This window comes from Anabas testudineus, chromosome 2 (assembly GCF_900324465.2).
Source record: "Anabas testudineus chromosome 2, fAnaTes1.2, whole genome shotgun sequence".
NCBI classification, from domain to species: domain Eukaryota; kingdom Metazoa; phylum Chordata; class Actinopteri; order Anabantiformes; family Anabantidae; genus Anabas; species Anabas testudineus.
Genome location: NC_046611.1, coordinates 481,233 through 509,151, shown reverse-complemented (window position 1 = coordinate 509,151; position 27,919 = coordinate 481,233). Strand labels below are relative to the sequence as shown.

The following is a 27,919-nucleotide window of genomic DNA, read 5'->3' as shown; positions in this document are numbered from 1 at the left end:
ACAATAAAAATAAACTCTAGTGGATAAAATATAGTAATATTACACTATTGCAAGGAATTACAGTACAAATGGTGGAAACTTCACTATAAACTCCAGGGGGCATTGCTTTCATGACTCTGACCTTTGACCTTTGAGGCCATGACTCTGGCCTTGTTTGTCCCTGCTCTGGCCCACTCCAGTAGGACTGGTAGTACAGGGATGAGGCCATGATTTGGCCCAGCGGCCGTCGCGAAGGCTAATTTTAGCAATGGGAGGTTAAGATTAGATCGGTTCACGGCCAGAATCCAGCCTCTCTGATTCGCTGCTAGACATTGACAATAAAACAGTGTTTGGAAAATAGGAAGGGAGAGTAAATGTAAGGAGGTCTCGCCTAAGGACCCCTACTGGAGGTGGGACACCGCCGGGATTCGAACCCTGGTGTCCTGCATGGAGGGTGCCATCCAGCCGCTGCTCTATCTACAATAGATGACTGTAGAGTAGGAACGTTTTTTTGTGTCCTCTCCTTCCCGTAAATCCCATTATCCAATAAAAGATGTCTGCCATTGTTGACTCTGTGAAGCAGCAGGGGAGGGACGGGGAGGGGGGTCAGAGTCTGGACGAGGATGAATGTAATAGTAGAAAAGTCTAATGTCTGTAGTAGCAGAAATAAAAGTCAGATTTATACATTCAGTGAATCGGTTTAGGACAATTATTCGCTGAGCTTTATGTAATTAGGTGATTACAACTATTATTGATTGTATTCCTACTTAGTAGTTAGTTAGTCTTACATTTTAGTTTTCTTAAGATGAATAAAATGCTACAATCTCATTAGGTTATCAGCAAAAAGTGTAAAAAGTTCAAATATGATGTTGAGACCGTCCACTGTCCCCTTTGCCCTTTAAATCCTGAATGTGACCTCACTGTGCGTTCAGGTAATCCACTCTGATCGGTCTGCCGGTAACGACCACCTGGCTCATTCCCCGTTCATCAGCTCCGATTGTTCTGGCTAGATGGCATCAAACATGTCTTGTGTTTATTTTGTTGGGATTACATTTCTGTTCTACTACTAAGATTTTAGGTTAGATTTTTTTTATTACATCCAAAATAAGCCTCTTTGTGTAGATGTTTTTATACCATACACACGTTAAGTTCCTTTAAAATCTGTAAAATAAGACGGACAGTCCATCGTGCCACCATCCAACAGGACGGTCCTGTATTAAACCTGGACTTTGTGCAGGCCTGTGCTATCATTTGCAGTAGAGCGACAAAGTGTTTTAAAGATGAACTCCCTGCAAGAAGCAACTATTACAAAGTTGTGTAGCAACTGCAGCATTGTAAAAACCATCAGTCACAATGGTGAATCCTGGAAAATTAACCACTTTAGAGCTGTAGCAGTGTACATGTTGGAGCATATTCACTGTACCTTTTATTTCTTGAAGTCATTTTGGGTTTCATTTCTTTTTTCTTATATAAGCTAAGCCAGTGCACAAACCCGAACCCTTTCTGTTTCATGTAATGAGCCAGTTTGATTTCCTTTAAGCAATACTGACCCGTTGCTCTGCTGCACCATGGCTCTGACAGTCATCCACTCCAGCAGCTTAACAAATAGGATTAGGGCAAAGAGAAAAAATCTCCACCAGTAACAAAGTCCCATCTGCTCACCTGAGAGGGAGCATCGGGCAGCTTGGCCACGCCACGTCAGGACCGTCCCAAGATCTGGAGTATATCCCTCCATTTCTTATTTATTCAAACATTCTGACCAATGCAGAGTAAACCAGTGGATGGATGAATGTGAGCAGGAAGCAGCTCATGAGCTGAGGAGGTGGAAATAAGGGGCAGCGAGTCCGAGGCTGGAGCTTTTGAAGGAGATTTTCAAAGAAATGGCTGTGAAGTGCAGGAGGTTGGCACTGTGGGTGTTTGGGGCTGTGCTGCTTTCAGGGTACATCTACATGGAAACAGGTTGGTATGGAGTTTTAACATTGTTGGCAACAGGTATTTTAGGTCACAGTAGCAGTACACTGCTGTACCCACAAACCAATGCAAGTAAAGGTCCTACATGCAGGTCAAAGTAGAGTGTCATCAACAAAAGTGTTTAACACTGACTTCACTGAATGCCTTTCAGATGCCTCTTATCAGGGGAAGAGGGATTCGCAGGAGCATGGTGAATATTTGGCTGAGTCGATGGTGGACACTGATCAGCTTTTATACCGACGACGCACCACTCTAGCTCGAAGAAAAAGGAATATCTTGTTTGCAAGTGGAGTCAAACTTTGCACTCAGGAGACGCTTGACCAGGCCATCGCCAACCACCTCAGCTACTTTCACCTCAGAGGTATGTGGATGTTTCCTGGGTTCATCTCAGTTTATTGGACAGGTCTGTCTGTAGACAAGGTTTTTGCTTCATGTCAAGTTTTCTTTAGCTTACTGGTTCTTTCAGAGGTTTTTCATTTTTCTCTTTAACACTTGTCCCACTGAAGCTCTTATCCAGACTGACTTAAAAGCTCAAAATCCACGTCTGCCATTAAAGGCAGCTGATGCCAAAGAGTTCGTAGGTCATGCAGAGCCAGATGCCCTGCAAAACTTCAACCTTCTTAACGAGTTGTTTGGTTTCAGGTTAAAGCTTTAGTACTTTCTGTCACTTCAAGAGTTCATCTTGTTGCTTCAGTAAAAAAAGAATCTGAAGCACTAAACACTTCCTGTTTTTATTCCTGTTTATTTGTACTGTTTTAGCTATTTTATGCTCCAGTACACATATATTGACATAAATCTTAGGTTGAGCTTTTCTATTAGCGTCTCTGCTTTGTGAGTCAACCTACGGTTTATCTCTTGATCCAAGTGCTGCTTGATAAAAAAAACTTGAGCTCGGAAGTTCAGTGCTGATGTACAATGTCCAGTTGGTTTTTCAAATAGCCCCTTAAGGTATAAAAAAGGCATTTTTCACAGTAGTTACAATAGTTACAGCCTTCTCTTCGAGAAGCGTCACTTTAGGCTGTTTTCACATTGAATCACTGTTTCGTTGTGATGCTGAACAAACCTCCCGACAGTTTGTCCAAATTTAGTCTGGTTCAGCCTGTGTTGCCATGATCTGAATATAGGTGTTTATCTGTTTCGGACCCATAGTGGTCCCACATAAAGATCCAAAGCTCTGAATACAGCTCAGGTGTCATCATGTGTTGGGTTTTTCAAAATAAAATCTACATTCAGGATCCTGACTGTATTGGTCACGGAGGATGTGCACACATTTTTTTACATGGCTCAGGGAACCTTTACTTTTTACTCCAGTCAGCCACAATATTAAAACCACTGACAGGTGAATTTTACAACATTGATTATCTTGTTACCATGACAACTGTCAGGCAGTGCGATACACAGAATGTTTTTTTGTGGAAACAGGAAACTTGGGCAAGAATAAATATGTGAGCAGGTTTGAGCTGTCTGATTTGTGGAGGCTTCACTTCACAACTTACATATGCTGCTGAGATCTTGTGCAGGATCCCAGAGGCACCTTCAAAGGTCTTATAGAGTCTATGTCGTGAAGGGTAATGGCTGTTTTGCAAGCAAAGAGGGGTCTGCATAGTAGTGGACATGTTAAAGTTTTGGCTGAATGGTGCATATTTAATTGATATTTCTCTCTTGTATCAGCGGTTGTCCTAAACTTTGAAGATTCATTTACTATTTTGTAAAGTTTAATCCTACTTCTGAAAGCTCACACTGTCATTTTCAGTTTACATTTAATCATTTGGCAGATGTGTTTATCCAAAGTGACTTACTGGAGGTAGGCCACAGCCGGCATTTGAACCCTGGTCTCCGCTCGGAGGGCAGCGATCTTATCGCTACACTACTAGTTTAAAGTTGCTTTAGGCTAAATGTCGTTTGTGGCTGTTGCAGTGTGTCAGGAGACGGTGTGGGAGGCCTTCAAGATCTTCTGGGACCGGCTGCCGGAGAGGGATGAGTATCATGACTGGGTCAGTCGCTGCATGGATGGTTCAGTGAGTGTCATGGACATTGGCAGCTTCTTTAGCCAATCAGAGGAGCACGTCGACCTTATCAAGAGAGTGAGTTTACTGTAGTTTTTATTTTGAAGTATGTATTTTATTCAGACTTAGGCAGTAGAGGTGGAATGGGGAGGGGATGAAACTCAAATGAAATTTAAATAGTCCAGTAGTAATAAGAAAAAGAAATGGACCTTATAGTATAATTAGCTGCGGTTGTGCTGTTGGTTTTAGGTTGTTGTTCTGTTCTTTGCTGATGATATGCTTCTTTCTTACAGAGAGTCGCTCTAGCTGCTGCAGTGAACAGGTCAGTGTATGATTATGTGGCAGCTGTAAGTCATGTATTCTTCTTTATTGTTGATGTTAACTTAGTGAAGTGTCACATGTTTCTGAATCATGTTTTCTCTGAAATACAATAAAACTAAAAACTTAAAAAAACATCTTAAAAACCTGGTAAGATTTCAAATGTGGCTTTTTCAACATGGAATATACATTTACATTTACATATAGTCATTTATCAGACTTTTATTCAAAGCGACTTACAAGTGAGGAACAAGTCCAAATAATTCTAATAAACTAAAATGACCTGTTCACTCGTTTACGATGTTCCTCTAGCTGTGAGCGACTAAAGTCAAAGAATCTGGTCACTGTGGTTGTGTATTGACACCTGTGCTGTGTTTCATCACCTGCTGCAGTGTGCCCATCACCTCAGGTCCTCCTCCATGCAGGTAGGCCTGCAGCAACCACACACCAGCTACAGAACTGGGCTGGAGTCACCGAAAACAAGCGGCAATAATGACACAACAACCTTATTTCACCTTTAACCTTATTTTTTATGTCTTCAACTCTTTAGTGGACTTTATTAAAAAGCTGACAGTGTATATTAGGTGTTACTGGCTGAAATTAAATTATGGACGTGCTGTTTGCATTGGATTGAAACCTAACAACTCCACCCCAGAACCAGAACCAGAACCAGAACGACTTCCTGTTTATGTGTCAGATGCTTTTTGTCATTTCTGTGTTTTGCTTTTTGCCTTTTTACAGTCGCATGGTTTTCGTTAACTCTCACTGTAAAAACGCTTCAGTCCAGCTCCGCTTAATGAATTTAAAGGGGAATTCCAACAATTTTTGTGTGTGTGTGTGTGTGTTTCTCCACCTCAGTTCTTGGTTATTGTTGAAAATCCTAGAACAGGAACCAGATTTGGATGTTTTTTCGTGTTTGCTTTGTGTCTCCGTGATTTTATTTCTCCGTGATTTCTAAAAGCCTTAAAGCAGAAAATGAAACTGTGGCTCAATCCAGCAGGACAGATTCTGCACTAGGTGAAATTCCCCTTTAAAAATCATAACATGCTTTATGGAAAAAAGTTCCACTGTAAGCTTGTGACATAATCAACATCACATGAACAGAATTTAAAACAGGGCATATAGAATAATTCACTAATGTTTTAGTCAGATCCTCCAGGCTTTGATGTCCCATTTGATTTGTCCCAGTTAAAAAGAAGAAGAGAAACGATGAACAATAATTCTACTACAGTAACAACAGTAAACAACATCTTTCGCCTGTGTTAAGTCTCTTTACTGGTTTGTTCTGGTTTCTAAATACTCTCTGGTCTCTACTTGTCTCTCCTGCAGCTCTGAAACTATACCTGTCCAAACTGAACAATCAGTGAGGGAAACTCTGCCAGGTAAGGCCTCATTTAGGGCTACTACTATATACTGGTAATATACCATAAAAAATTCAATTAAATTAATTTAAGAAGGAAAAAAACAGTAATTTAGCTACAACTAAGTTGTATGACAATATCAATGCTGACTGGAGCCAGGAAATATCTAAGCTGATTCTTTAAGGGACTTTATGTGAGAACAGGTGGTTACTAGCATCCTATTGGTGACCCTCTGGTGACCCAATGAAAGTCTTCCATGATCCCCGGAGAGATGACGGCCCAGACAAGTACTGACATACAAACCTCTGTCAGTTACAGTCCGCCACCTTAGACCCCAATCTGCGTAGTGTGAGGGAGGAGTGGGTGCAGGAGGCTGATTTCCGTCACACGCTTTGCTCTCAGAATAGATCTGTAAGCCTATTTACAGGCAGTAGTCTGGTCAATGGAGAGAGGTTGAGCAGAGGACCAATAGCAGAGATCTAGACCTGACTGAGTAACTGCAGGACACTGAGCTCATAGAATCAGTTTGGTATTTGAGTCCATGCAGAACTTCTAAGCAAAAGTCATATGTCTCTTAATCAGCTCACTTGTTTCATGCATTGACAGTTTTCTTTAAGGTATTTTAAAGCAGCTACATCTAGTGGATCAAATCTTAGATTCTCCTTTCCTAGTTGTCATATATTCACCTATGACATTCACAATCCTTCAGAGTCTGCTGGGAGAATGCCAAAGTTTTCAAAATGGAGTTCTAGTGCTGCAGATTATAGTCAGAGGTTTTTTTGTCCAACCACTGACGATTCCATGGCACATTTCCAGCGGAGCTTTGGGTAACAAGTCAAGTCCTGTTAGCTAACATTACACCACTGTGCAGTTCAGAGTAGGGATATAAATGGATATAAGTTACAGCCTCCAACAACCAGTAAACCACAGACTTTTTTTCAGAATAAACTGAAAGGCCTGTTTGGAGGTTTAGCGAGTATCTTAAATGCCTCAAGTTTGAATCACTCATTTCGGAGTCATTTTTATTTAGAAAACAGATCCTAGTTCATGTTACATTTGCCAGACATTATGGATTTGCCTGTGTTTGCCTTTCTGCTGCTCAGACCACTTAAGATTAAGATTAAGATTATGTCCCTATGTCCTGTCCCCTGGTTTGTTAGGCAACTAGTTGAAAAATTGTTGAATTTTTTGGAACTATTTTCTATACTTTGTGAGAAAATGAGATGTTAAAGTAGCAGGTGCAGGTATATTGTTCCCACATTTTCTAATAAACCGAAAACTTTTGACTTATTCCGGTGTTTGAGTATGACAAAAAACATTATCACTGTTTCTAAGTGCTTAAATATGTTTGGCATTAGAGTCCTTTAGGTGTTAAATAGGTTTAAAAGAATTTACTTTAGGCAAGAAAATCAGCTATCTGAACTCCTTCGTAAAGCAGGTTCTTTGGATTTAGGAATCATACTTTCCATCTTCCTCATTCTTTTTTTCTACTTTAACTTTTACTTGAATTTTACAGAAGAAGATGTTATCATCATCAGTTCAGAAACAATTGCAGCCGATCAAGACAACCTTTTGCTCGGACATGAGGTCACTGCTTGGAAACCTTCACTCTCTGCAGCTGAAGATTCGGTTCATGCAACAACTCTGACCAGTATTCCTGTGGATTCAACCTATCAGTCTACTGATGCTGTTGTGCCAGAAAGCACTGAAGACCTCCAGGAGACTAAAGGGGACATTTCCTCGGAAAGTCCACCTTTTGTCATGTACACTGACATTCCTACAGGGTCTGAGGAAGTAGCGGTTGATGACATCCCTGGCAATACTATGGAGGTTGCCACAGAGGTTGCCACAGATGCTGCTACCCAACAGCATTTTGAATATATGAATATAGGGGCAGACAAAACTGTCTCAGATACAGCAGGGGAAGCTGTACACACTTCAGAACAAGATGACAGGACAGATGAAATCTTTCTTGAAGATGTGGATCTAACTTATTCCAAAGTGACCCAGGAGGTAACCCCAAGGGGCGAAGAGCCACCCTCAGAGGCTGTGGCTCAAGAGGTTCTTGCAGAAGCTACTGTTGCAGTTCTTACGGAGCCCACAATAATACCGACTATAGAAACTGTCACAGTGGAAGGTTTAGGCCAGGAACTGTCAGTAGAACCTGGTCCTGAGGTTCTGTTAGACATCTTGGTGGAAGGTACGACTAAGACAACTGTAGAAGTCACTGTGGGCCCAGAAGTCGACGAAATTTTAGACAATTCTTTGGATGTCACACCAAAGGTTGCCTTGACTGATGAGGTTTTAGAAACAACCACTGAGGATTCACTAGAGCTAATCACTGAAGTATTACCAGATACACTTCTAACTGAAGCAGCAATTTTCAAAAAGGCTGAGGGTGACATACAAAAACCACTGGTAGAACAACCTTCAGAGGGTGTTGTGGAAGTTGGTCATGATGAAACCATGGTCAACACAGAGGTAACTCAGACTGTATTTGTGATACGAAATGGAGAAAAAGATAAAATATTCATACATGTGACTCCAGATCAAGAATCTGTTTTGGACACAGAAACAGAAGTTCCTCTCCAGGCCTCCATTGTGACAACAATAGATAAGATAGAAGTAGATGTTAGTGAAAGCTTTGGAAAGGACAAAGTACCAGAAGACAAACCTACAATGATGACTGAGGTTGAGCCTCTTTTAGTGATCTTACAAGATGACAAGTCTCAAGAAGTAACATCAAAACCTGAGGTGGTCAAAGTAGAAGTCAAACACGAAGACGTTACAGCTGTTTCTGAAGATAATACTACTGAAGCTGCAGCTGAATTGGAGTCTTCTGAGGTTTTAACGATAGAGACAGGTGAGATAACTGAAGCTGTATTTGATGAAACATCCAAAGAAGAACTAACTGTTCAAACAGAAGAACCAGTTGAACATGTAGAGACGTTTGATGAAATTATAAAAGAAACAGAGGAGGAAATAGGTAAGGCTATGGAAGAACCAGTTAAAGGTAGCGAAGAAGTACATCGTGTTCCTGTAGAGCCTGTGGGAGAAAAGAAAGAAGTAAAAGAAGTTACAGAACATGTAGAACATGTGGAAAAAACTGTACAAGAATCAGAACCTGAGGAAAAAACTGAAGAAATAGCTGAGCTGACTCTAGCTGATGGAAAGGGAGCACAACTCGCACAAGAAGCCAAAACTTTAGAAGAAGAAGATATTACTGAGGAGCCCAAACCCAAAGAGGAACCAGAAGGAGATGTAGAACTCATGGAAGAAATTGTAAAAGAGACAGAATCCACAGGAGAACCAGCACAAGAACCAAAACTTGGAGAAGAAAATGTATTAGAGATCAGACCTACAGCAGAATCAGCACAAGATGTAGAGAGAGAACCCACAGAAGAACCAGAATCCAAAAATCAGAAACCTACAGGAGGAACTGCACAAGAAACTGAACCAGAAGCATTACCTGATGAGGGCAAGTTCAATCCTGACATTACACTTGTAGATAAAACAAAAGAAGCAGCTGATCCATCAGAGGACAGTGAAGATGCAGCATCAGAGTTCTCTGAGGAAGAACTTGGATTTGGAGAACCAGGAGCAGAAGGAACCAAGCCAGTTTCAGAAGATGTTGTTATAGAGACCTTTGATGGAACCCCTTCAGAATCTGATGAGGAGATCACTCCGGTTGTTGTTGTTGTTCCAGAGGACACGGAGGGCTTATTGCCTGGAACTGAAATTGAGGCAACACCTGAACCAGAGATAATGATGAAACCTCCAGAACAGTCTGAGCTAGAGCTATATTCAGGTACAACCAAGGAGAGTACGACCCAGGTGGCGCAGCCCTCAGGTGAGGTCACAGAAACTGCAGATTTTCAACATGTTGATGGAGAAATCAGCCCAGAGATTCCAAGGGGAACATCTCAGGATTTTGTGACTCATGCCCACCCAGGGGCAATTTCAGAGGTAGAATATCCTGAGGAGGTCACTCCAGAGTCTCCTGAAGACTTCAGTCCAGAGATTGCATTTGAGAAAGATTCCACCTTAAGTGAACACAGAAATCAGTTTACTACAGAAAAGGTTGTCCCAGAGGTTGTACCTGAGGAAGGTGGTGAAAGAGGTGAGGACATTGCAGAGTTTGTTCTAGCAGAGGTTCCTGTAGAAGTTGAACCTATTTCCCAAGATGTTACGTTAAATAGTGCAGGGGGAATACTGGAATCTACTGAGGAAATCACCCCAGAGGTCACTGCGAAGAGTACCCAGGGAACTATCACCGATGCGGTCACCCCTAGTACCTTCTTGGAAGTGACAGGAAAGTACATGGTTGAGTACAACAATGGCAACTTCCCCGATCTAACAGAGACGCCTCACGACGTAGATGACAACTTACTTGGAAACAACGGCTTTGGGTTGGAGGACGAGGGGGAAAACTCGGTAAGCAAATACTTGTTGTTGGAATGGTATGGTATCAGTTAACATTTCTCAAACCCAGTGCTCCCGTAACACTATCAAATCTAAATCATCCTTCACATTCAGATTGGTAACGAGATTGCTGACACCTTGTTGCGGCCCCCAAAGCCCCTGAAGGACCAGGTGGTGGAGCTGAGCATTAAACTGAGAGGAGAGACGTATAACGATGCTCTGAGAGACCCAAGCAGCTTCCACTACCAGCAACTGGCCAGACACTTCACACGCAGGGTACGATGGGCGTCAAAGGTTTCTGCTCTGTGAACATGACCATGGGATGGAAATTGATAAACCATAATTATAATAATTATTATTTTTATTCAAGCTTTTCATTTATATACGGTTATACTCAACCAATCAGAACTTTGGAAAAAAAGGAATTTCCATGTTTTCATGTAAAGATACATATTTTCATCTATATTACCATCATAGCTAAGGATTTTCTAATGATCAGTTTTCTTTTTAAATTAATAAACTTATGTGCTATTGGAAGACAGTACTTCTTCAGCTGTTTCCATCTACAATAGTCATTCACAGTATTAACCATGTCTACACTATTTCTGATCAGTTATATGTTATAAAACCTGCTTTTCTCTCTTAAAAGTGGTCATTTCTAGCTTTTTACTAATATTTTTTCACAATCATTAGAGCTAAGACTTAACCACAGAGTTTTTTAACATTTGCTGTATTGAATTGTTGTTCAAGGTGAAAATTAACAAGCAATGTTTCAAGCTAATGCTTTATATGTAAAACATTCTAAACATACTTCATGTTGAATGATCTTAAGTAATAAGCTGAATTGTTATTGTGCAGCTCAGGATACTGTACTTTTCCAGTATGACCCACGTTGTTGTCGTCATCTTATTTTGGAGAAAAACATTAGTGGATTGAGCTGTGGTTGGTTTTATCAGCCAGTTTTTGTGATTTCTGTGGTTCCTGCCCACACCTCCTCCTGTCATTCCTTCTCTTTTACTCCTCTTTCTGACGTCCACAAAGCACACTCATTAGCAAATGGACTTACTTTGTGGTTTTACTACAGACTTGCAGACTCAGGAGTTTGGCTGTGCTTTAAAGACTCCTCCTGTTTTTCACGCATTAAAAGTCTTCACGCTTTTAAGCTCAGTTTCCTCAGCTCTGCCAGCGATCGGCTATACGAGCCGCTGAAGCAGAAACTGAGCTGGAAAACTTCAGAGGACATGGTGTATATGAGCGATGACTCACTGGGAGCTGGTGGAAAAACAAGTTCTGCCAGGAAAGCAGAGAGTGCCGGTGTATTCCCGAATCGCTGGGAGGGCTTCAGGCTCAGTGACGCGGGAAGCCAGTTTATGGTTTGAATATCAGGGTCAGGGTCATTAATGAGGGAATATTGAGTGGTTAACTGGCCTAATAGCAACAGCAGGGGTTTGACTGCAGCAGAGAAGCAGAGTCGAGGGAGTGGAGTGCAGTCACAGGCCACTGAGACCTGAAAATGTTGGTTTTTATTCCAAAGAAAAGACATTAGCTGCTGAAAGCAGCAAACCCAACATTTTTTCCTAATACAGTATGATGTTGTGTGGCTTTTAATGCTAGTTGTTTGTAGGCACTGTCATTTTTCACATTTGATACATTCTAGTCTTACATGGAAGTGTAGTTTGTGACTCCATGAAGCACAATACAGGAGGTCATTAGGGTGGAGGCTCCATGTTGGCTCCGTATGGGCAGCCTGTTTAGTCATGGTTGCCTTTGTCTTCATGTCACTCAAAATAAAAGATTTAGCAAAATAAAACGGATTTCATGAAGCAGGAAATTGGGACTGATTCTGTTCAGCTTGTTGTTGGAGCAGCTGGAGCAACTTTATTCCAATGACAGCTGATGACTGTACAGTAGTTACACATATTTATCTAGTTATTCTGCTCATAAACACTGTGGTTGATTTGCTTCAGTCACATAATTAGTTGAAAGATTCAATTTGTTTCCTCTTCAGATCGAAGATGCCTTTGAGAGGTTGCCGGGCTTCAAGAACGTCAACGTTGTTGAATTCAGGTACAGTTTTATTTTTTATTTATTGTCCCAATAATTAGCTTTCCTGTATATCTATGTGTGAGCAGACTTAAATGGTATTTATCTTAAAACTATTTATGCACTGTGTTGAGAAATTAAGTGATGGAATCTGCAAATGTACTTTGAAAATAAACTGAGACTTTTTCTATGTAATGATGCAGACATCATTTGTTTTGAATTCAAACTTTGACTTACACACCAGTGGAGAAAACAGATTTTTTAATGTTTTTTTTTGTATGTTATTTTATTCCTTTTAGACCACAGAAGGACTTGGAGCGGTAAGTTTGTTTATTTCTACATGATTTGGTGATTTTTATGTTTTCATTATTTGTTTATTGTTGGTTATTTAGTGGATTTGTGTTTTATTATTATTATTATTATTTACTATTATTTTTTGAAGCCTTTTTTCTGAGACTTTTAAAACCCTGAACTCACATCAGTCAGTAAGTTCACACTCACCCAGAGGCTCCAATAAATTGATCCCGTTGACCCACAACTTTACTGCAGAGTCCACTGTCCCTTTAGTGGACACGCCCTGATGGGAAACTCAGCTGCTGGGTTTCAGATGGTGCAGGACAGAATAATGGCAGTCCATATCCATATCTGCAGCTCTTTCCACGATTTTAAACCTCAGTGACTTTTTAAGATGTAAAGTTTCTGATGTCATTCACTTCACCCCAAAACATGTCTTATTCCTAAATGTTGACTGTTTTTGTGTTGGAAACTCTTATTTTCTTCACAAGGCAATAGAATGGCGTCTATCTACAAGTGTTAATGCAGTGTGTTTGATATACTGTGGATCAGGCGTCTTCAAACTGATTGAGCTACTTTAATGCATTTATCTAGTTTTAGATTTTCTTTAGTATCAAAGTAATCAGGTAATAGTTGCCTGTAAATTCAGGAACTCAAAAGGATCTGACTTTAGATTATTCAGCTGCCTTTAAGGGGAATAAAGGATGATTTGAGAACAACTAGAGGTATACAGTAGATTTCACTGGCAGAGCGTCTCCCATTTGAAAGCCCCTTTCACCTGCTTGTCAGAGTAAATAACGGCTCTGCTGCCACTCTGCTCTAATTTCCACTTAATGACCTTAACAATAGTCAATCAGCTCTTAAGTGGGATAAGTCGCTTGCTGCTCGCCAGCCACCTGCAGCTGCTGCAGGATTACTGTTACTGGTTTACGACAGGCTCGCCATCATCCCCTACCTTCCTCTATTCAATTCAATTCAATTCAATTTTATTTGTAGAGCGCTTTTTACAATTGACATTGTCACAAAGCAGCTTTACACAACCAAAGAACAGTACATGAACAGTGAATGTGTATGAGTCATAATAATGTGATTGTCCCTGATGAGCAAGCCGAGGGCGACAGTGGCAAGGAAAAACTCCCTGAGAAGGCAACAGGAAGAAACCTTGAGAGGAACCAGACTCAACAGGGAACCCATCCTCATATGGGTGATTACATGCTGTGTAGGCAGCAGACAGTCCAGTATAACAGTTAAAGTCTTTTAAGTTAATATGGAGTCCAGTTAGTTATTGCAGGCAGACTAGTTCCATTCCTTGACTATCGAGCGTTGAGTCGAGACCTCCAAGAAACAGCTTCCGACGTCCGCCGAGGCCGGGACCGACATCATAGTAGCTTGTGACCAATCCAGTCTCCAAACGCATCCCAAAGGGCAAACGGTGGATCCAGGCGACGAGATCTCCAGCCAGAAGTTGGGCATCAGGACGAGTCAGACAGGTCCAGAGGGCAAAGGGTGGAATGACGTGTAGCTCGACAGAGAGACAGAAAGAGGGAAATAGAGAGAGGGAGAGGGAAAGAGAGAGAAGAGGAGAGATTGCAGTTAGTTGTATTCACAGTCAGATAAAGTTTGAGGTGAATGTATATTTAGTGTAGTGCAGCAGGGACTCCGGCAGGACTAATTATGACAGCCTAACTAAAAGGGTGGGTTCAGAAGAAAACACAGACATGAGGGCGCACTGGGATGTAGAGCAACCAAACACTTCACCATCAACAAACCCGAGTGATCAGTGAGAGTTGGGAAGACAGCATCTAAACATACCAGTTCACCATAATGCTCTAAGTCCATGAGTCCTTCCCAGATCTATTTACTCAAATGCTTGACTAAACAGGTAGGTTTTCAGCCTAGACTTAAACACTGAGACTGTATCTGAGTCCTGAACGCTATTTGGAAGGCTGTTCCATAACTTTGGGGCTTTGTAAGAAAAAGCTCTGCCCCCAGCTGTAGTTTTTAGGATACGAGGTACTGACAGGCAGCCAGCATCCTTTGAGCGAAGTAGGCGTGGTGGATCATAAGACACTAGCAGTTCACTTAGATAATGCGGCGCAAGACCATTTAATGCTTTAAATGTCAAAAGTAGTATTTTAAAATCAATGCGAAATTTCACGGGGAGCCAATGAAGTGTAGATAAGATAGGCGAGATGTGATCGTATCTTCTGGTTCGAGTGAGGACTCTCGCTGCTGCATTCTGAACTAACTGAAGCTTGTTTATGCACCTGGTTGAACAGCCAGACAGTAAGGCATTACCTAGAGGTGATGAAAGCATGGACTAATTTTTCTGCATCATTTAGTGACAAAATATTCCTTATCTTGGCAATATTTCTGAGGTGAAAGAAAGCTGTCCTGGTGACATTATCTACATGAGCTTCAAATGAAAGACTGGAATCTAGAATCACACCAAGGTCTTTGACTGTTGCACTAGATGTAACGGAAAGGCCATCTAGAGTTACGGTGTGGTCTAACATCTTGCTTCTAGCTGCAGATGATCCTATAACTAGTACTTCTGTCTTATCAGGATTTAGCAGAAGGAAGTTAATTAGCATCCAGTCTCGTGTCCTCTATGCAGCACTGATAAATTCACTTTGTGAGCTCAGAGAGAGTCTTAAACCTGAACCTGAATTCAGCAGAGTCACTGAAAGCCAAGTGGAAGGCCTGAAGCAGTGGCGTGAAGGTGCAGGAAGATGATACAGTTGTAAAAGTCATCACGTTCAGTTTTTCTCAAACACTCATCTCAAAAATTAATCTCAAAGTGAAGGATTGAGGTCAGAGGAGACAAGAAAAGATGAACAGTTGTTAGATTGAAGGATGATGATAATGTTATTCCCAGCAGTTAGCAGCAAGTTAAAGTAAGAGGTCAAAATATTGTTAAATTTGTCTCTTTTTTTACAGACAGCGAGTGATGTGTCCCTTGTTTTAACAGAATTTACATGATTATTTTCATTCCACAGCCAACCTTTACTACAGGATGAAACATGGTCATTAAAATGTTGTTTAGACAAGATTTATGTGAATGTAAGGTCTTAAAAACATCCACTTTTTACCAAAAGAATCCCAGTTTAATAGTTATTGAGTAATTAAATTTGTACCTTACAAACATGAGAGTCATGAGAGAAGGAGCTGAAATGATTAGTTGAAAAACACCTTCCTTAATCATTTCATATTTTGAGCAGCTTTTAAAACAATTAATAGAATTAATAGAAATTTAGTCAGAAAAAACAATCGACTTTACAAAAGTCACATTGAGTCAAATTATTTAAAATGACTACTGTTTTTACATTTTGACATTTTATTGACTAAGATTCATTAGTTTTACTACTAGTAGGTTGAATGGATTTTCTAAAAGTAGGTAACTGTGTCAAGAAAAGAAATAGTTTATTTTAGGAAATCAAACATTAAATCTTGATTTTAAAAAAACTAACTTTGAAGTGTTTATCACTGATTTGTCCTTCTGTGTCTCAGGGGTTTGGTGGTCCTGGTACACTACACCATCACTCTCGAAGTCGACAGCAGCGGCATCACCAACGACACGCTGGACTTCATCTCTCTGCAGAACAACCTGGTGGAGAAGAATTATCCCGGAGCCGCTGAGCAGCCCACTGTCGTCTACACTATCACCGACTTCCGCAACTACATCACAGAGGCGCTGCACAAAGACAACTTCATGACCAACAGTAGCCTGGACACGCAGCCTGACCTGCTGCTGCTGCAGAACGGTACAGAGCTATAGATACATTACAGCTTTACGAAGTTTGTACATGGATATCTTATGGCACAAGGATTATTCTTAGTTCTAGTTAACAAAGACCTGCTGCTAAATTAACATAGGAACATCCCTGTAGCTAAATGGTTAATGTGCATACGACATGATCGCATCAGTAAAATAATAACATTTTCCTTTTTCAGACGCTTATTTTAACCTTGATTGTTTTCTGCAGCTGAGAATCTGTTGCCAGCTGTGAAACCTACGAGTCGACCAGCTGACACCTACGACAACATGGTGAGTCAAACTGAAGCCACATTTTCCACAGTATATAGTATTATAGTGTAGAGTATATAGTATTTATGTGCAACAAACCACAGTGAACTTAAGAAAAGCTGTCACCAAAAAACGAATCCTGTGGAGGAAAAAAAAAAGTTATGAGAATACTGGATGGCCTAAACTCGGTATTTAATACATCAAAGAAGTATTTTAAGAGAAAGTGGAAACAGAAAAATAGTAAAGGATGATCATTTTGAACATGAACATTCATTCTTGACCTTTGAGATTCAAAAGCAACTTAGTGGCTTTGTTCTGAATTCTATGAAAACATTATGGCCTCTATCACTAGTATTATCATTGAAATACTGAAATCGTAAATTACTGGAATTGGATCTATCGCAAAAGCGTACTATAACTACTAAATGACAAAAAATCGGTCAAACCAAACTTTATCTAAATAAGTCTTTGAACCTGCTTTCAGGACAATGTCCTGGCTGCAGAGAAGCCTCCCGATGCGCCGAGCCATGAGACAGACAGTAGCAACGTTTTCCTGAAGAAGGACGACTTCCTGTTTGACCCCTTTGACACAAGGAAAGGTCCTCAGAGCGAGGTGGTGAGCGAGAATGACGTCTTCATGTTTGATGAGAGTACAACTCCTCCGCCACGCACTGTTACTTTAGATCTGGAACAAACAATAGAAAACAGTGAGTAAAAAAGTTCAAACATTCAGAAACATTTGTACTGTGGAGTGTATCTCTAGTGTATAAACAGTTTTTTATTGCCTGCCTGTAGATTTATTCACAAATGAAATCAGAATGGAAAACTATTCATAGCTACACTGCAAGAAGCAGCTGATCAGGTAGAATACATCTACTTTAATAGTTTGCATCTGACTCAGTTATTGTTATTGATTAGCTAGTTATTGATTCAATATTATCACTGTTTCCTCTGACCTACAGTAGTTTCAACTGATCCCTGTAAATAACTGTTACAACATGTTGTTATAATCTACATGGATGTATTTCAGTAATTATTTGTTCCCACCACACCCAGTTAAAACCTTACTCTTTCAGGTTTGCTCAGATTATAAATACTGTCACTATATGTCTGTTACTGTTTTATTTAGTTTCCATCAGAGGAGAAACATCCTGGCCATAAACATTTGTTTCTTGTTTGCAGATAATGGAAATGTTGAAGATGAGGGATTCCTCCTCAGTAACGTTCTTGCTCATCGAGATGATACCCTCCGTGGGGACCACGCAGTCGGTCCTGGAGGCTCATCTGTTGTCCCGCCTCCTCCTCCGCTGAAAACTCAGACAGGCGCTGAGGTCACACCTGACGATGGATCTGGCTCTGGTTTCTCTGGAGACGGCCAGGAAGCTGATCTCTGGTCCTGGCAGCAGTCATTGACATCTGATGGGGCTGGCTTTTACAATGAGAGGGATGGCAACCTGGAGGTCCTACCACCACCTGATCTGGAAGAGACCGGAGATGATGAGGAGGGAGTTGTTGTTGCGTCTCCAACCACTACAAAAGATAATTTGGTTACTATGGAGGTAGAATTCACTCATGCTCCCTTGTTGCATCCATCAACAGTTTCTGCTTTTGAGGAATCATTGCCAGACAGAGTCATTGAGGACCCCTTTCTCGATCAAGTCCTGGTAACACCACACCTCAACACTGACCCAGGGTATCCAACCACGACCGAAGCACCTGTATTTTCGCCCATAGAATCCTTGACTGTTGAACTTTCAGAGCAAACAGTTGAAGCATCCGGCATCTATTACAATTACTCAACTGAAACACATACAATTCCGGCACCAATCGCACATTCTTCTGAACCTGAAGCTTGGACTAGTGAGACCCCTTTTATTGCAGGACTAACTGATTCAGCCGTGGAGCTTCATGAAACTCCAGAAGTAATGAAAGTAACTTCTGCAGCAGAAGTAGAGCTTCCAGTGGCTACAGAAGGGTCTAAATCAGAAGATATGTCTGAGAAGGAGGATGTAGTTATTGTTGCACCTGAAGCCTCTTATATAGACACCCCCACAACGGAAAAGCTGCCCACCTTTTCAGAAGTCCAAGCAGTGACAGCCAAAGAATTTGGCTTTGAATTAATCACTGAACAGCCACCGGAACTCAAGGAATTCATAGATAAACCCACACAAGAATCTCAAGACCATGATGAGGTTGAGATCTTGGAAGAGCAGCATATAAGCACAGCTAATCCTACGACAATGACATCACTGGTAGTAAAAACCGTAGACAAAGACCTGATTGTGGATGAAGTCATGGTCATCACTCCAACCGCTGCCACTCCTGCCCCTGCTGTGTCAGTAAGTGCAGACCGCAGCAGCAGCATCGCGCTGTCGCCTGAGAAGGACTCACCATTTACTAGAGTGTCTGATTTGGCACCAGAGGATGAAGAACTGAATCACCACGAGCACCCAAACCACGAAGATGCTGAAAAAGTTCCAACTATCAGTGCAACTTCAGGTGTTCCTCAGTCAACACCGTCAGTGGTGGTCTCAAATGAAACAGAAAGTTCTGAAACAGATGTAACACAAAAGCCACCAGGTGCTTCAGCACAAGACAAAGACTTGGTTACCTCCATGATGGAAGTACGTACAGATGTCCTGCAGACAACTCCTTCATCACTTCAGGAAGTCAAAGACAGCGTTCCTGCTACCAAGCTCCAAACCTTCGAGCATGGTTTCTCGGACATGCCGAACATTAATGTGAGCTTCGATGTGTTCAGTGTGTCAACTGAAGGGGACAGCAGCGGCTTCTCCAGCGGGGCTCAGGGCTCAGACCTGGATGCAATTGCATTACCAACTCGACCAGGCAGGGCACTGATGGTTTTCTTCAGCCTGAGGGTGACCAACATGGCATTCTCCATGGACCTGTTTAACAAAAGCTCCCCTGAGTACAAGGCCCTGGAGCAGCGGTTCCTAGAACTGGTCAGAACTCAAAAAGTCTGGACTCAGTAGATAAGATTATTGTCCTATGTAATGTTCTTCATATAATGTCTTTGTCTATACCTTGCAGCTGGTCCCATACCTGCAGTCCAACCTGAACAACTTCCAGAATTTGGAAATTCTCAACTTCAGGAATGGCAGCATCGTGGTGAACAGCAGAATGAGGTTTGGGAAGCCAGTTCCCAGTGGCGTCACAAACGTGGTCTACCTGATCCTAGAGGATTTTGCCAACACCGCCTACCAGACAATGAACCTAGCCATCGACAAATACTCACTGGATGTTGAATCAGGTGAGAGTGAAGCTTCAGGCTTTGGACAGTGTGGGTCTGAACACTCAATTTTCAACTTGACTTCCAGAAACATAAAAGAAAAAATATCTTGTTTTCTGTATTTGCAGCACTTTCTAGAATGAAGCAGCATTTTCCTTTATGTGAAGCAAAGATCTTCCTTAGACTTTTTAAAGATGCAGTAAGACAAAATGACTTGTTATATTCAAAACTAATTAATACTATAGTTAATATTAGAATTGTTTGATCATATAATGATTATTTGCATACATCTGCAAATGCTGCGACCTTTCTAAACAAGTAAAAGGAATCTCTACAGGTTTCTAACATAATTACCAGCGCAGTATGTTTTGATTCTCGTTTTAGGAAAAAAGGAAGTTTTAAGTTCCGTTACTTACATTTTGTAGAATACAAATTAGTGTGACATTCTCAGACTGCCACAGAAGTCTTAGAGAGGTATACATTCAGTCTGATAATGTGAAGAACTTCTTACATGGAGACTTGGACCTCCAACCAGCAGATAAGTTCAAAATCTTTGGAGTTTGAGTGTGATATGCGAGTGTTTTAGACGCTTAGTTGTTTCATAAGGTTCAGATCCAGTCGGATCCTCTGTGTATCTGCAGCATCTCAGCAGCTCTGACACTGTTACTCCTGTCAGGACTCTCATCTAATACCTGAGATAATCTGTCTGGGAGGAACGTGAGCAGCAGCACACTCACTCTGATGAATTAACATCATGGCCCTTGTTGACCTCCATCTGTCTGAGCCTGTCCTCTGTATTTATTTTCATCTGAACTCTCTGAACAGTTTATTAGTATCTCTGAGAACCTGTGGATGTAGCTACTTTAAAGGCGTTAGTATCCCTATGTATGTTCTAGAAGTGTTGAAATTAAAGCTTTTTGTCAAACCAAGTAGAAACAGCACTACCGTAACTCCAAGCATTCATGCCAATAGAAAAGATAATACGCTGGCAGGTTTCACAGTTTTTTCAATTATTAGTAGGTTTGAGTTTTACAGGACCACTGGTCTGGTTGTTTGTGACTTTAACCTCACCTCAGTTGTCCACTGTAAAGAACAAGATGGCATAACCCTAATGGTTAAATATGTAGAGCCAGTTCCTATGCTAGAAATGATGATTCCTAAAGTTTAAGGAACCTTGAATGTGCTTGGGGACTATAGTAATAATAATAAATAAAGGGGTAAACTGTGGATCAGTCTGCACAATGGTCCAGATTTTTTAATCTTAATTATTTGGCGTCTGAAATGATCTCCAACAGGTTTTCTTTGCCCTAAAATTAGTTTTTACCAGAAAAAAAAAAAAAAAACTGAGCTGAATAAACCAACTGAACTCACGTCTGTATGAATGAGCAGCGACATGATTCACTAGCTGAGACGAGGCTGTGATGTGAGAGGTGCTGTTATTTCCTTCACCGTGTTCATCTGTACTGAGCTGCAGCGCTCTAATCTGTCTGAGCCAATCAGAGCAGCTCCTGACAGCCTGATAACCCTAATCTGCAGCAGTGAGTCACCGTGGACATGATAATCAGTTTACTCCCCTCATCTTCACTGCAGTCTTCGTTTTCCATTGCACAAGCACATGGTCAAACACAGTGAGTACTACGCTGCTGGATCTGCAACTGTCATAACACAAATTCTAACCTAAACACTTCTAAAGACGGGTCTGGCCTGGACTCAGCTGACCCTTTATTGTGGAGCTGTCCCACTTCAGTGACCAGGGATGTTTATTACTGATGGAAATTAATTTAGCAATAAGAAGAGGAAGCATCTCATGAAATAACCATGTGGCCATTGCTCCTCTGCTTGTTTCCTCTGAAGGTTAATTTTATATTTAATTATAAATCATATGTCATAAAGCTAAAGCCTCAGACACATGTGAAAAGTCACAGGTCTCCCTTCTTGTCTCTAAAATGTGTTCTTCTCTTTATATGTACCCTGTTTCCCCTCAGGCGACAGAGCAGATCCATGTAAGTTTCAGGCGTGCAACGAGTTTTCCAGGTGTATGGTCAATCAGTGGTCCGGTGAGGCCGAGTGTGTTTGTGACGCCGGCTATCTGAGCGTGGACGGTCTGCCGTGTCAGAGCATCTGTGACGTGCAACACGACTTCTGCCTCAACGATGGAAAATGTGATATCATCCCCGGCAAGGGCGCCATCTGCAGGTGAGAGGAGGTTACACGCTAACATTGACGTCTGTGCAGATAAAGGTCAGTGATATAAATGCCGACGAGGATCCAAAGTTGAGCCAAACATTTTCTGTTTTGGTTTTATTTTTGGTGGTTTTGCTGGGAATTGACCTATGACCTCTGCTGCAGGTGCCGGGTTGGCGAGAACTGGTGGTACCGCGGTGAGCACTGTGAGGAGTATGTGTCCGAGCCACTGGTGGTGGGGATCGCCATTGCTTCGGTGGCTGGTTTCCTCATGGTGGCAGCCGGGATCATTTTCTTCTTGGCAAGGACGCTGCGAGAGCAGTACGATGGGGAGGACACCGAGGACCCCCTGAGGTGGGCAGGGACAGGTTACTTTGATTGACCACTTTGTTTAATACTTTTGAAGTAAATCTCAGTGTTTGGCATCGTCCCTCTTTCAGACGGGGCGACAGTATTCCAACGCTGGAACGCGCCACCAAGTTCAACCCCATGTTTGAGAGTGACCCAGTGACGGCCCAGTATTACCGTCGCTATGAAGACAATGCGCCCCAGTACTACCGGCGCTGTGATCATGCCCCGCCCCAGTACAGCAGCTCTGTTACTGCTGATGTGTCCAAAGACGTCAGCAGTGACGACATCCAACAGATCTACCAGAACACTGCACTCACCAAAGAGGTGAGAGTTCTGTGTGTCTCTGGGAGATCCAGCTCTATGTGTGGCGTACTGACGCTTACTCTGTCCCAGAACTCCTACTTTACTTTCTCCTTCGACAGAGAGCTTTGGCTTCTGTTTCTGACACCACAGGGAGTATAGTAAAATCAGACTGGAAAAAGGGCGGCTCGGTGTCGTGACATTGTTTTGGCTCAGAGGTGTTTTAAGTCTAAACTGCAGGTTTGTACTATGCTGATGAGTATTTTTACCTGCAGGTCCTCCTCCTCCTCCTCCTCCTCCTCCTCATCTTCAGTCTGTACCTTGTTCAGACTGTTACATAAACATGTTTTCTCTCTGTCGACCTCTGACCTCTCTGCAGGAGATCCAGGAGCGTTTGAGGATAATTGAGTTGTGTGCCAGGGATCAACACTTTGCAGACTTTGTGCGACAGACTCAAGTGTGAGTGATTTAATGTGTTTATGAAGATGATTAACAAACTAAAACCTGTTTTAGTTAAATTCAACCATTAACACGTTAAATGTATTTTTTACTTTAAGTCTTTGTGTGTTCACAGGGTAGAAATCTAAAGACAGAAGTGAATTTATGTGAATGTTTACTTACTACAAATCTGCATACAAGTTTTAAAAAAACAGATTCTGTTCTTAAAAAGCTACAATTCAAAACAGAAGGATAATAAAAACTCTGAGATTTGAGTTTTAGAATATTTATTTATATTAATACTTTATATGAATGATATGTATTTATATATTATATTTGTGTCAAAATGTTCTGACACAAATGGTCTTTCATAGAGACTAAAGAGACTCTTTGTGGAGAAACTTTTTCTGGGGATGTAAAGCTGAAAGGTGAGCCAGGATTTAGGCTCCATCTCCACCTCCACCTGTACCTGAGACAGATGAGTTTAAAATTAAAAGATAACACTAGACTCTAGATATGAATAAAACAGTTCTACATTTACATTTACATTTTACATTTAGTCATTAATCAGACGCTTTTATCCAAAGCGACTTACAAGTGAGGAACAAGGCAAGCAAACAAAATCTAAGTCAAGGAGAAACAACATCAAAGCAGAGTGCTATCGAAAAAGTGTTTCTGTTTCAAGAGATGTGAGAAAGAAAGGGTAGAATTTTTTATTTTTTTATTTTTTATTTTTTTAAGTGCAAAGGAAGATGCGGAAGAGTTCTGTTTTCAGCAGTTTTTTAAAGATTGCAAGTGAGGTGGCTGAGCGTGCAGAGATAGGCAGCTCATTCCACCATCGTGGGATCACTGAGCTGAACAGTTTTCCTTGGTGTCGACTGTGTGGTGCTGGTACCACCAGACGACGTTCCCTGGTTGAGCGCAGTGGACGGGAGGGGATGTAGACCTGAACGATTGAATTGAGATAAGATGGAGCTGTGGAGTTGACCACTCTGTAGGCAAGAGACAGAGCTTTGAACCTGATCCTTGCAGCCACAGGAAGCCAGTGCAAAGATCTGAAGAGCGGTGTGACATGAGACCTTTTAGGTTGATTAAAAATGAGGCGTGCTGCCGCATTTTGGATCATCTGGAGGGGTTTGGTCGTGGATGCCGGTAAACCCATCAGTAGTGCATTGCAGTAATCCAGGCGAGATAAGATCAACGCCTGTACAATGAGTTGGGTTGTGTACTCCGTCAGATAGGGTTTGATCTTTCTGATATTGTGGAGGGCATATCTACACGACCTAGCGACTGTGGCGATGTGATCTGTGAAGGTCAGCTGGTCGTCAATGATGACCCCCAGGTTTCTGGCTGACTTAGTAGGGGCAATCACCGCAGATCCAATGTTAATGCTGATGTTGTGTTGAGTTGAAGGTCTGGCAGGGAAGACTAGAAGTTCAGTTTTGGGTATGTTGAGTTGAAGGTGTTCTCTTTTCGTATCCACATATTTATCTTTCATTTAGATTCACCTGTTCAGCAGTGAGTCATGTGTTCATCATTTCATTTAAATGTTTTTATCAGATTTTATCAGTTGTTACTCTGCAGAAAAATATCTCAGCATCCACTCAGCAAGTTGTCAGGACACTTTCCTCCTGCTCAGAGGATGAACTGAGGACATAAATCACCTAATTCATTGATTTTTCAGAAACCTGCTCTGTAGTTTTGTGGTTCTGTTGTCCACCTGCCCCAGGTGTTGATTCCCAGACAGACAGATGGAGATTTCACTAAAATGTAATGTGAGGAAGTGACTGTCACCTTCGATTGGTTGAGTTTAAACCTGTAATTTTCACTGTCAACAGTCTAAAGGTGTGTTTGGTCGAGTACGTGTTGACATTTTGTTTTCACTATCTGAGCTCAGTTTCTTCTAGTATTCAATTCAACTCAATTCAGTTTTATTTGTATAGCGCCAATTTACAACAGATGATACAGAAAACCCAACAATCCTATTTGAGGAAGCTTTAAGCAACAGTGGAGAGGAAAAACTCCCTTTAGAGGAAGAAACCTCCAGCAGAACCAGGCTCATAGTGGACGGCCATCTGCCTCGACCGGTTGGGGTGAGTGGAAAGAGAAGAGAGAAAAGAACAGCAGGCAATAAAGACAACAACAAGCAGCAAGAACATTGGACAAGTCAACTGGATTCTGGAGATGTACAGCTCCAGGCCGAGGATACCTGCAGAAAAGTACAGAGAGAGGGAGACAGAGAGGAGGAAACACAACTACAGGAGAGAGAAGACACAAAGTTAATGACATGCAATGGTAGAATTAGAATGGATAGAGGAGAAAGGAGAGAGGAGAGGAGCTCAGTGTATCAGCCACCTGCCACCTGTCACCTGATCCATCTCTAACTATAAGATTTATAAAATCTTAAAATCTTATCTGTAGGTTTAATAAAGTCTGGTACTGTAAATTCAAATTCAATTCAAGGGTGTGATTAAAACAGTGAGTGGGTTTATTTCCATTTAGAGTCTAATAGTGAATTAAATGCAGTGTTGAGGCAGTTATCATCAATATACATACATGGCCAAACAATCCTCTCGCTTCCTGTTTATGTTTGGGGTTATTTTCTGTTTGTGCCTCATCGGGGACCAAAACCACCAACTAATCCAATCTTCTCTTGTTTTGAGGAGCAGATTCTTGGAGAGGCGAGGGAGCTCCACCACATAGTGGGCAGGGAGTCGGTGACCTCGAGGTAAGAACATCCAGCTGTGATCTGCTGTGGAGCGACTGATTTGATCTGATCTGCTGATTTTAACATCGCCCTTTCCAAACTGTCACGTGTGTTGTTGTCTCATCATCAGTTCTCAGACATGACAAACATCCATTTTCTTTTATTAGCTTCAGGTTGCGTGTAAAACATCAGCTCTAACGTAGAAAAGCAGCTGGAGCCCCGGGTTCTGGAAACATTTTGACCACTTTACATTTAAAGTGAAACGCACCACTGGACTGAAGGACACTGTTCGTTCCAGTGGAATAAATGAGATCTCTCGACCATTAGTCCCACAGTAGCTGAACGGATTAAAAGTCTCAGCTCTAATGAACAAATGTTAAATTGGGCCTCGGTGAATCATGCACAAACCCAGAAACTATAAAAAATAAATATGAAATAAAAATGGAAGTGAAACAAGATGTGTTTTTGTGACAGTCGACCATTGGCAGAGTGTTTAATGTCTTCTCTCTCTGTGTGATCGATTATTGGATCATATCTGAAAATGAGAAATGAGAAAAGATCACTGAGGGATTTCTTCAGGGTCACTTCACCTAAATCACACAAAAAGAACCAAACGTCTCCAGCTCTTCTCTCTTTAGGTTCGATGTTTTCAGATGGTTGCAGATCCACCTCCCTGGATCTCTGCTTTGTTAGCAAAGGTTCAGATGCTAAAATACCACCTGACAAACATTAGTCTGCTCGGCCTCGAAGGTGTTGAAACACTGTAGAAACACTGTTCGGTCATGTGTGTGATTAGGAACTGGAGCTGAAGTCTGTGGACTGTCCTCACACCTGTGTCCCTCTACAGAAACCTGCCTTCGTCTTCGACTTGAGGATGGAAGAGGAGCTCGTCGTCTGTCCACTCCACTGGAAGTGAAGAAGACGAGATGCTGAACCCTTTGGGAGTTTATTTCCTGAAGACTTTCTGATGTGTTGGGCGGGTGAACTGAACTTTGACCCTGACGAGGTCGCCTGTTCTTCTTCCCTTGACCTTTTAGCTTTACCTTTTAATACTTGTTTTGTTCGAGTTACACTTCAGCCACTGTTTTTCTTGCTTTCTAACTCCTCACTGCTCGGTACCTCTGTCTTACTCTGCTAAACGGATTTCACATCCTCCGCTCGATTAAAGGGTTTCTGTTTTTGTCCTGAGCTGCACATCACCGCTGTCACAGAAGGAAATGTGTCACTGACGGATGGTTTGAGTTTGGAGTTGAATTCGTGTCTCCTGATGTGTTTTTTTGAGACAGCCGTGACTCGCAGCGCTCCTCCCCCTCAGTGCCTTCACACGCCCTGTTAGCGTGTTTGGGATTCAATGTCCTTGACGTTACACCAGCGTTCCCATAGCTCCACGACTGCTCTGCTTTCCCTCCTCACTTTTGTTGATCGTGTGCGCCTGCCATTCGCACAAGTGTTTACAATTCTGCATCTATGCTGGAGTGTTAACTGATGTGTAGAACATGTGTAGAACATGTGTAGAACATGTGTAGAACATGTGTAGAACATGTAGCCTGCCCGTGTCGTGTGTGCGTGCGTGTGTTTTTAACTAACAGGTGTCAGTGTTAAAATAAGATCCAAGTTATGATCTTCACATCGGATATTGTTGTTTCACCGTCTCATTCTCTTGTTCTGTGCAACTCACCTTGTTTAAGAGTTCTGTTTTCTGCAGGCGTCACGTTAAAAGAGCAAGATCTATTTCTTCTTTGTGCAACGTCCAGTGTTGTGTTGTAGACGATTCTGGTCATGGAAGAGATGAAATGGTCAGAACAAGATGCTACGTTTTTAGAACCAAGTAACACGACTTGTTCCAGGACTTTGGGGGATCAGACTGAACTAAGAGGAGAATGAAATATCAGAGGATTAAAACCCAGTCAGCAAACAACCAGCAAAATATCTCCAGACATCATGTTTTTCTAGAATTTCCTTCACTTGTTTAACTTAAACAATCTCAAATGTAGGTGGAAATGTTTCCAGTAGAACCTCAGGTGATAATGATCGTTGTATGTGCTGTGTGTGTTTCTCAGTAGAGAGTCTGACGGTTTTCAAACAGGCTCCTGATCCCCAGAATCCACTGATCCAGCAGAATTAAACCGTCACGGTTTCTCTCCTCCTGTCTGTGTGCAGGTCTCCGGCTCTCCTGTCTTTTGTATTGTATTTTATATCCAACTAGAATGTGAGCAGAAAAAATGGAAACGATGATGTGTAAGTGCAAGTTGGCACATTTTTCTAAAA

The 27,919-nt window shown here is 41.7% G+C and overlaps 1 protein-coding gene across 2 annotated transcripts; it reads left to right on the top strand.

Annotated features, from left to right (window-relative positions):
- The first annotated feature begins 644 nt into the window (after positions 1-644).
- impg2b (interphotoreceptor matrix proteoglycan 2b) lies at positions 645-27,919 on the top strand. 2 transcript variants are annotated; one of them, XM_026361950.1, is made up of 20 exons: positions 645-1,938; positions 2,102-2,311; positions 3,868-4,034; positions 4,250-4,278; positions 5,604-5,656; positions 7,152-10,069; positions 10,172-10,333; positions 12,066-12,124; positions 12,400-12,420; positions 15,905-16,158; positions 16,381-16,442; positions 16,906-17,128; positions 17,604-19,384; positions 19,473-19,692; positions 21,657-21,867; positions 22,021-22,209; positions 22,296-22,530; positions 22,886-22,965; positions 25,614-25,672; positions 26,499-27,919. In XM_026361950.1, exons 1-19 carry the CDS (start codon positions 1,860-1,862, stop codon positions 25,645-25,647), a joined length of 6,987 nt encoding a protein of 2,328 aa, XP_026217735.1. In that variant the 5' UTR covers positions 645-1,859; the 3' UTR covers positions 25,648-25,672; positions 26,499-27,919. The 2 variants fall into 2 exon arrangements, with proteins under 2 accessions (XP_026217735.1, XP_026217734.1); XM_026361949.1 differs by having other exon boundaries at positions 1,860-2,311.

Excerpts from the sequence above, each read along its gene's own strand:
- impg2b (XM_026361949.1), top strand. The coding sequence starts at position 2,017 with ATGCAAGTAAAGGTCCTACATGCAGGTCAAAGTAGAGTGTCATCAACA. Across the intron at positions 12,421-15,904 it reads CCACAGAAGGACTTGGAGCG|GGGTTTGGTGGTCCTGGTAC; the intron begins GTAAGTTTGTTT and ends TCTGTGTCTCAG. Across the intron at positions 19,693-21,656 it reads CTCACTGGATGTTGAATCAG|GCGACAGAGCAGATCCATGT; the intron begins GTGAGAGTGAAG and ends GTTTCCCCTCAG.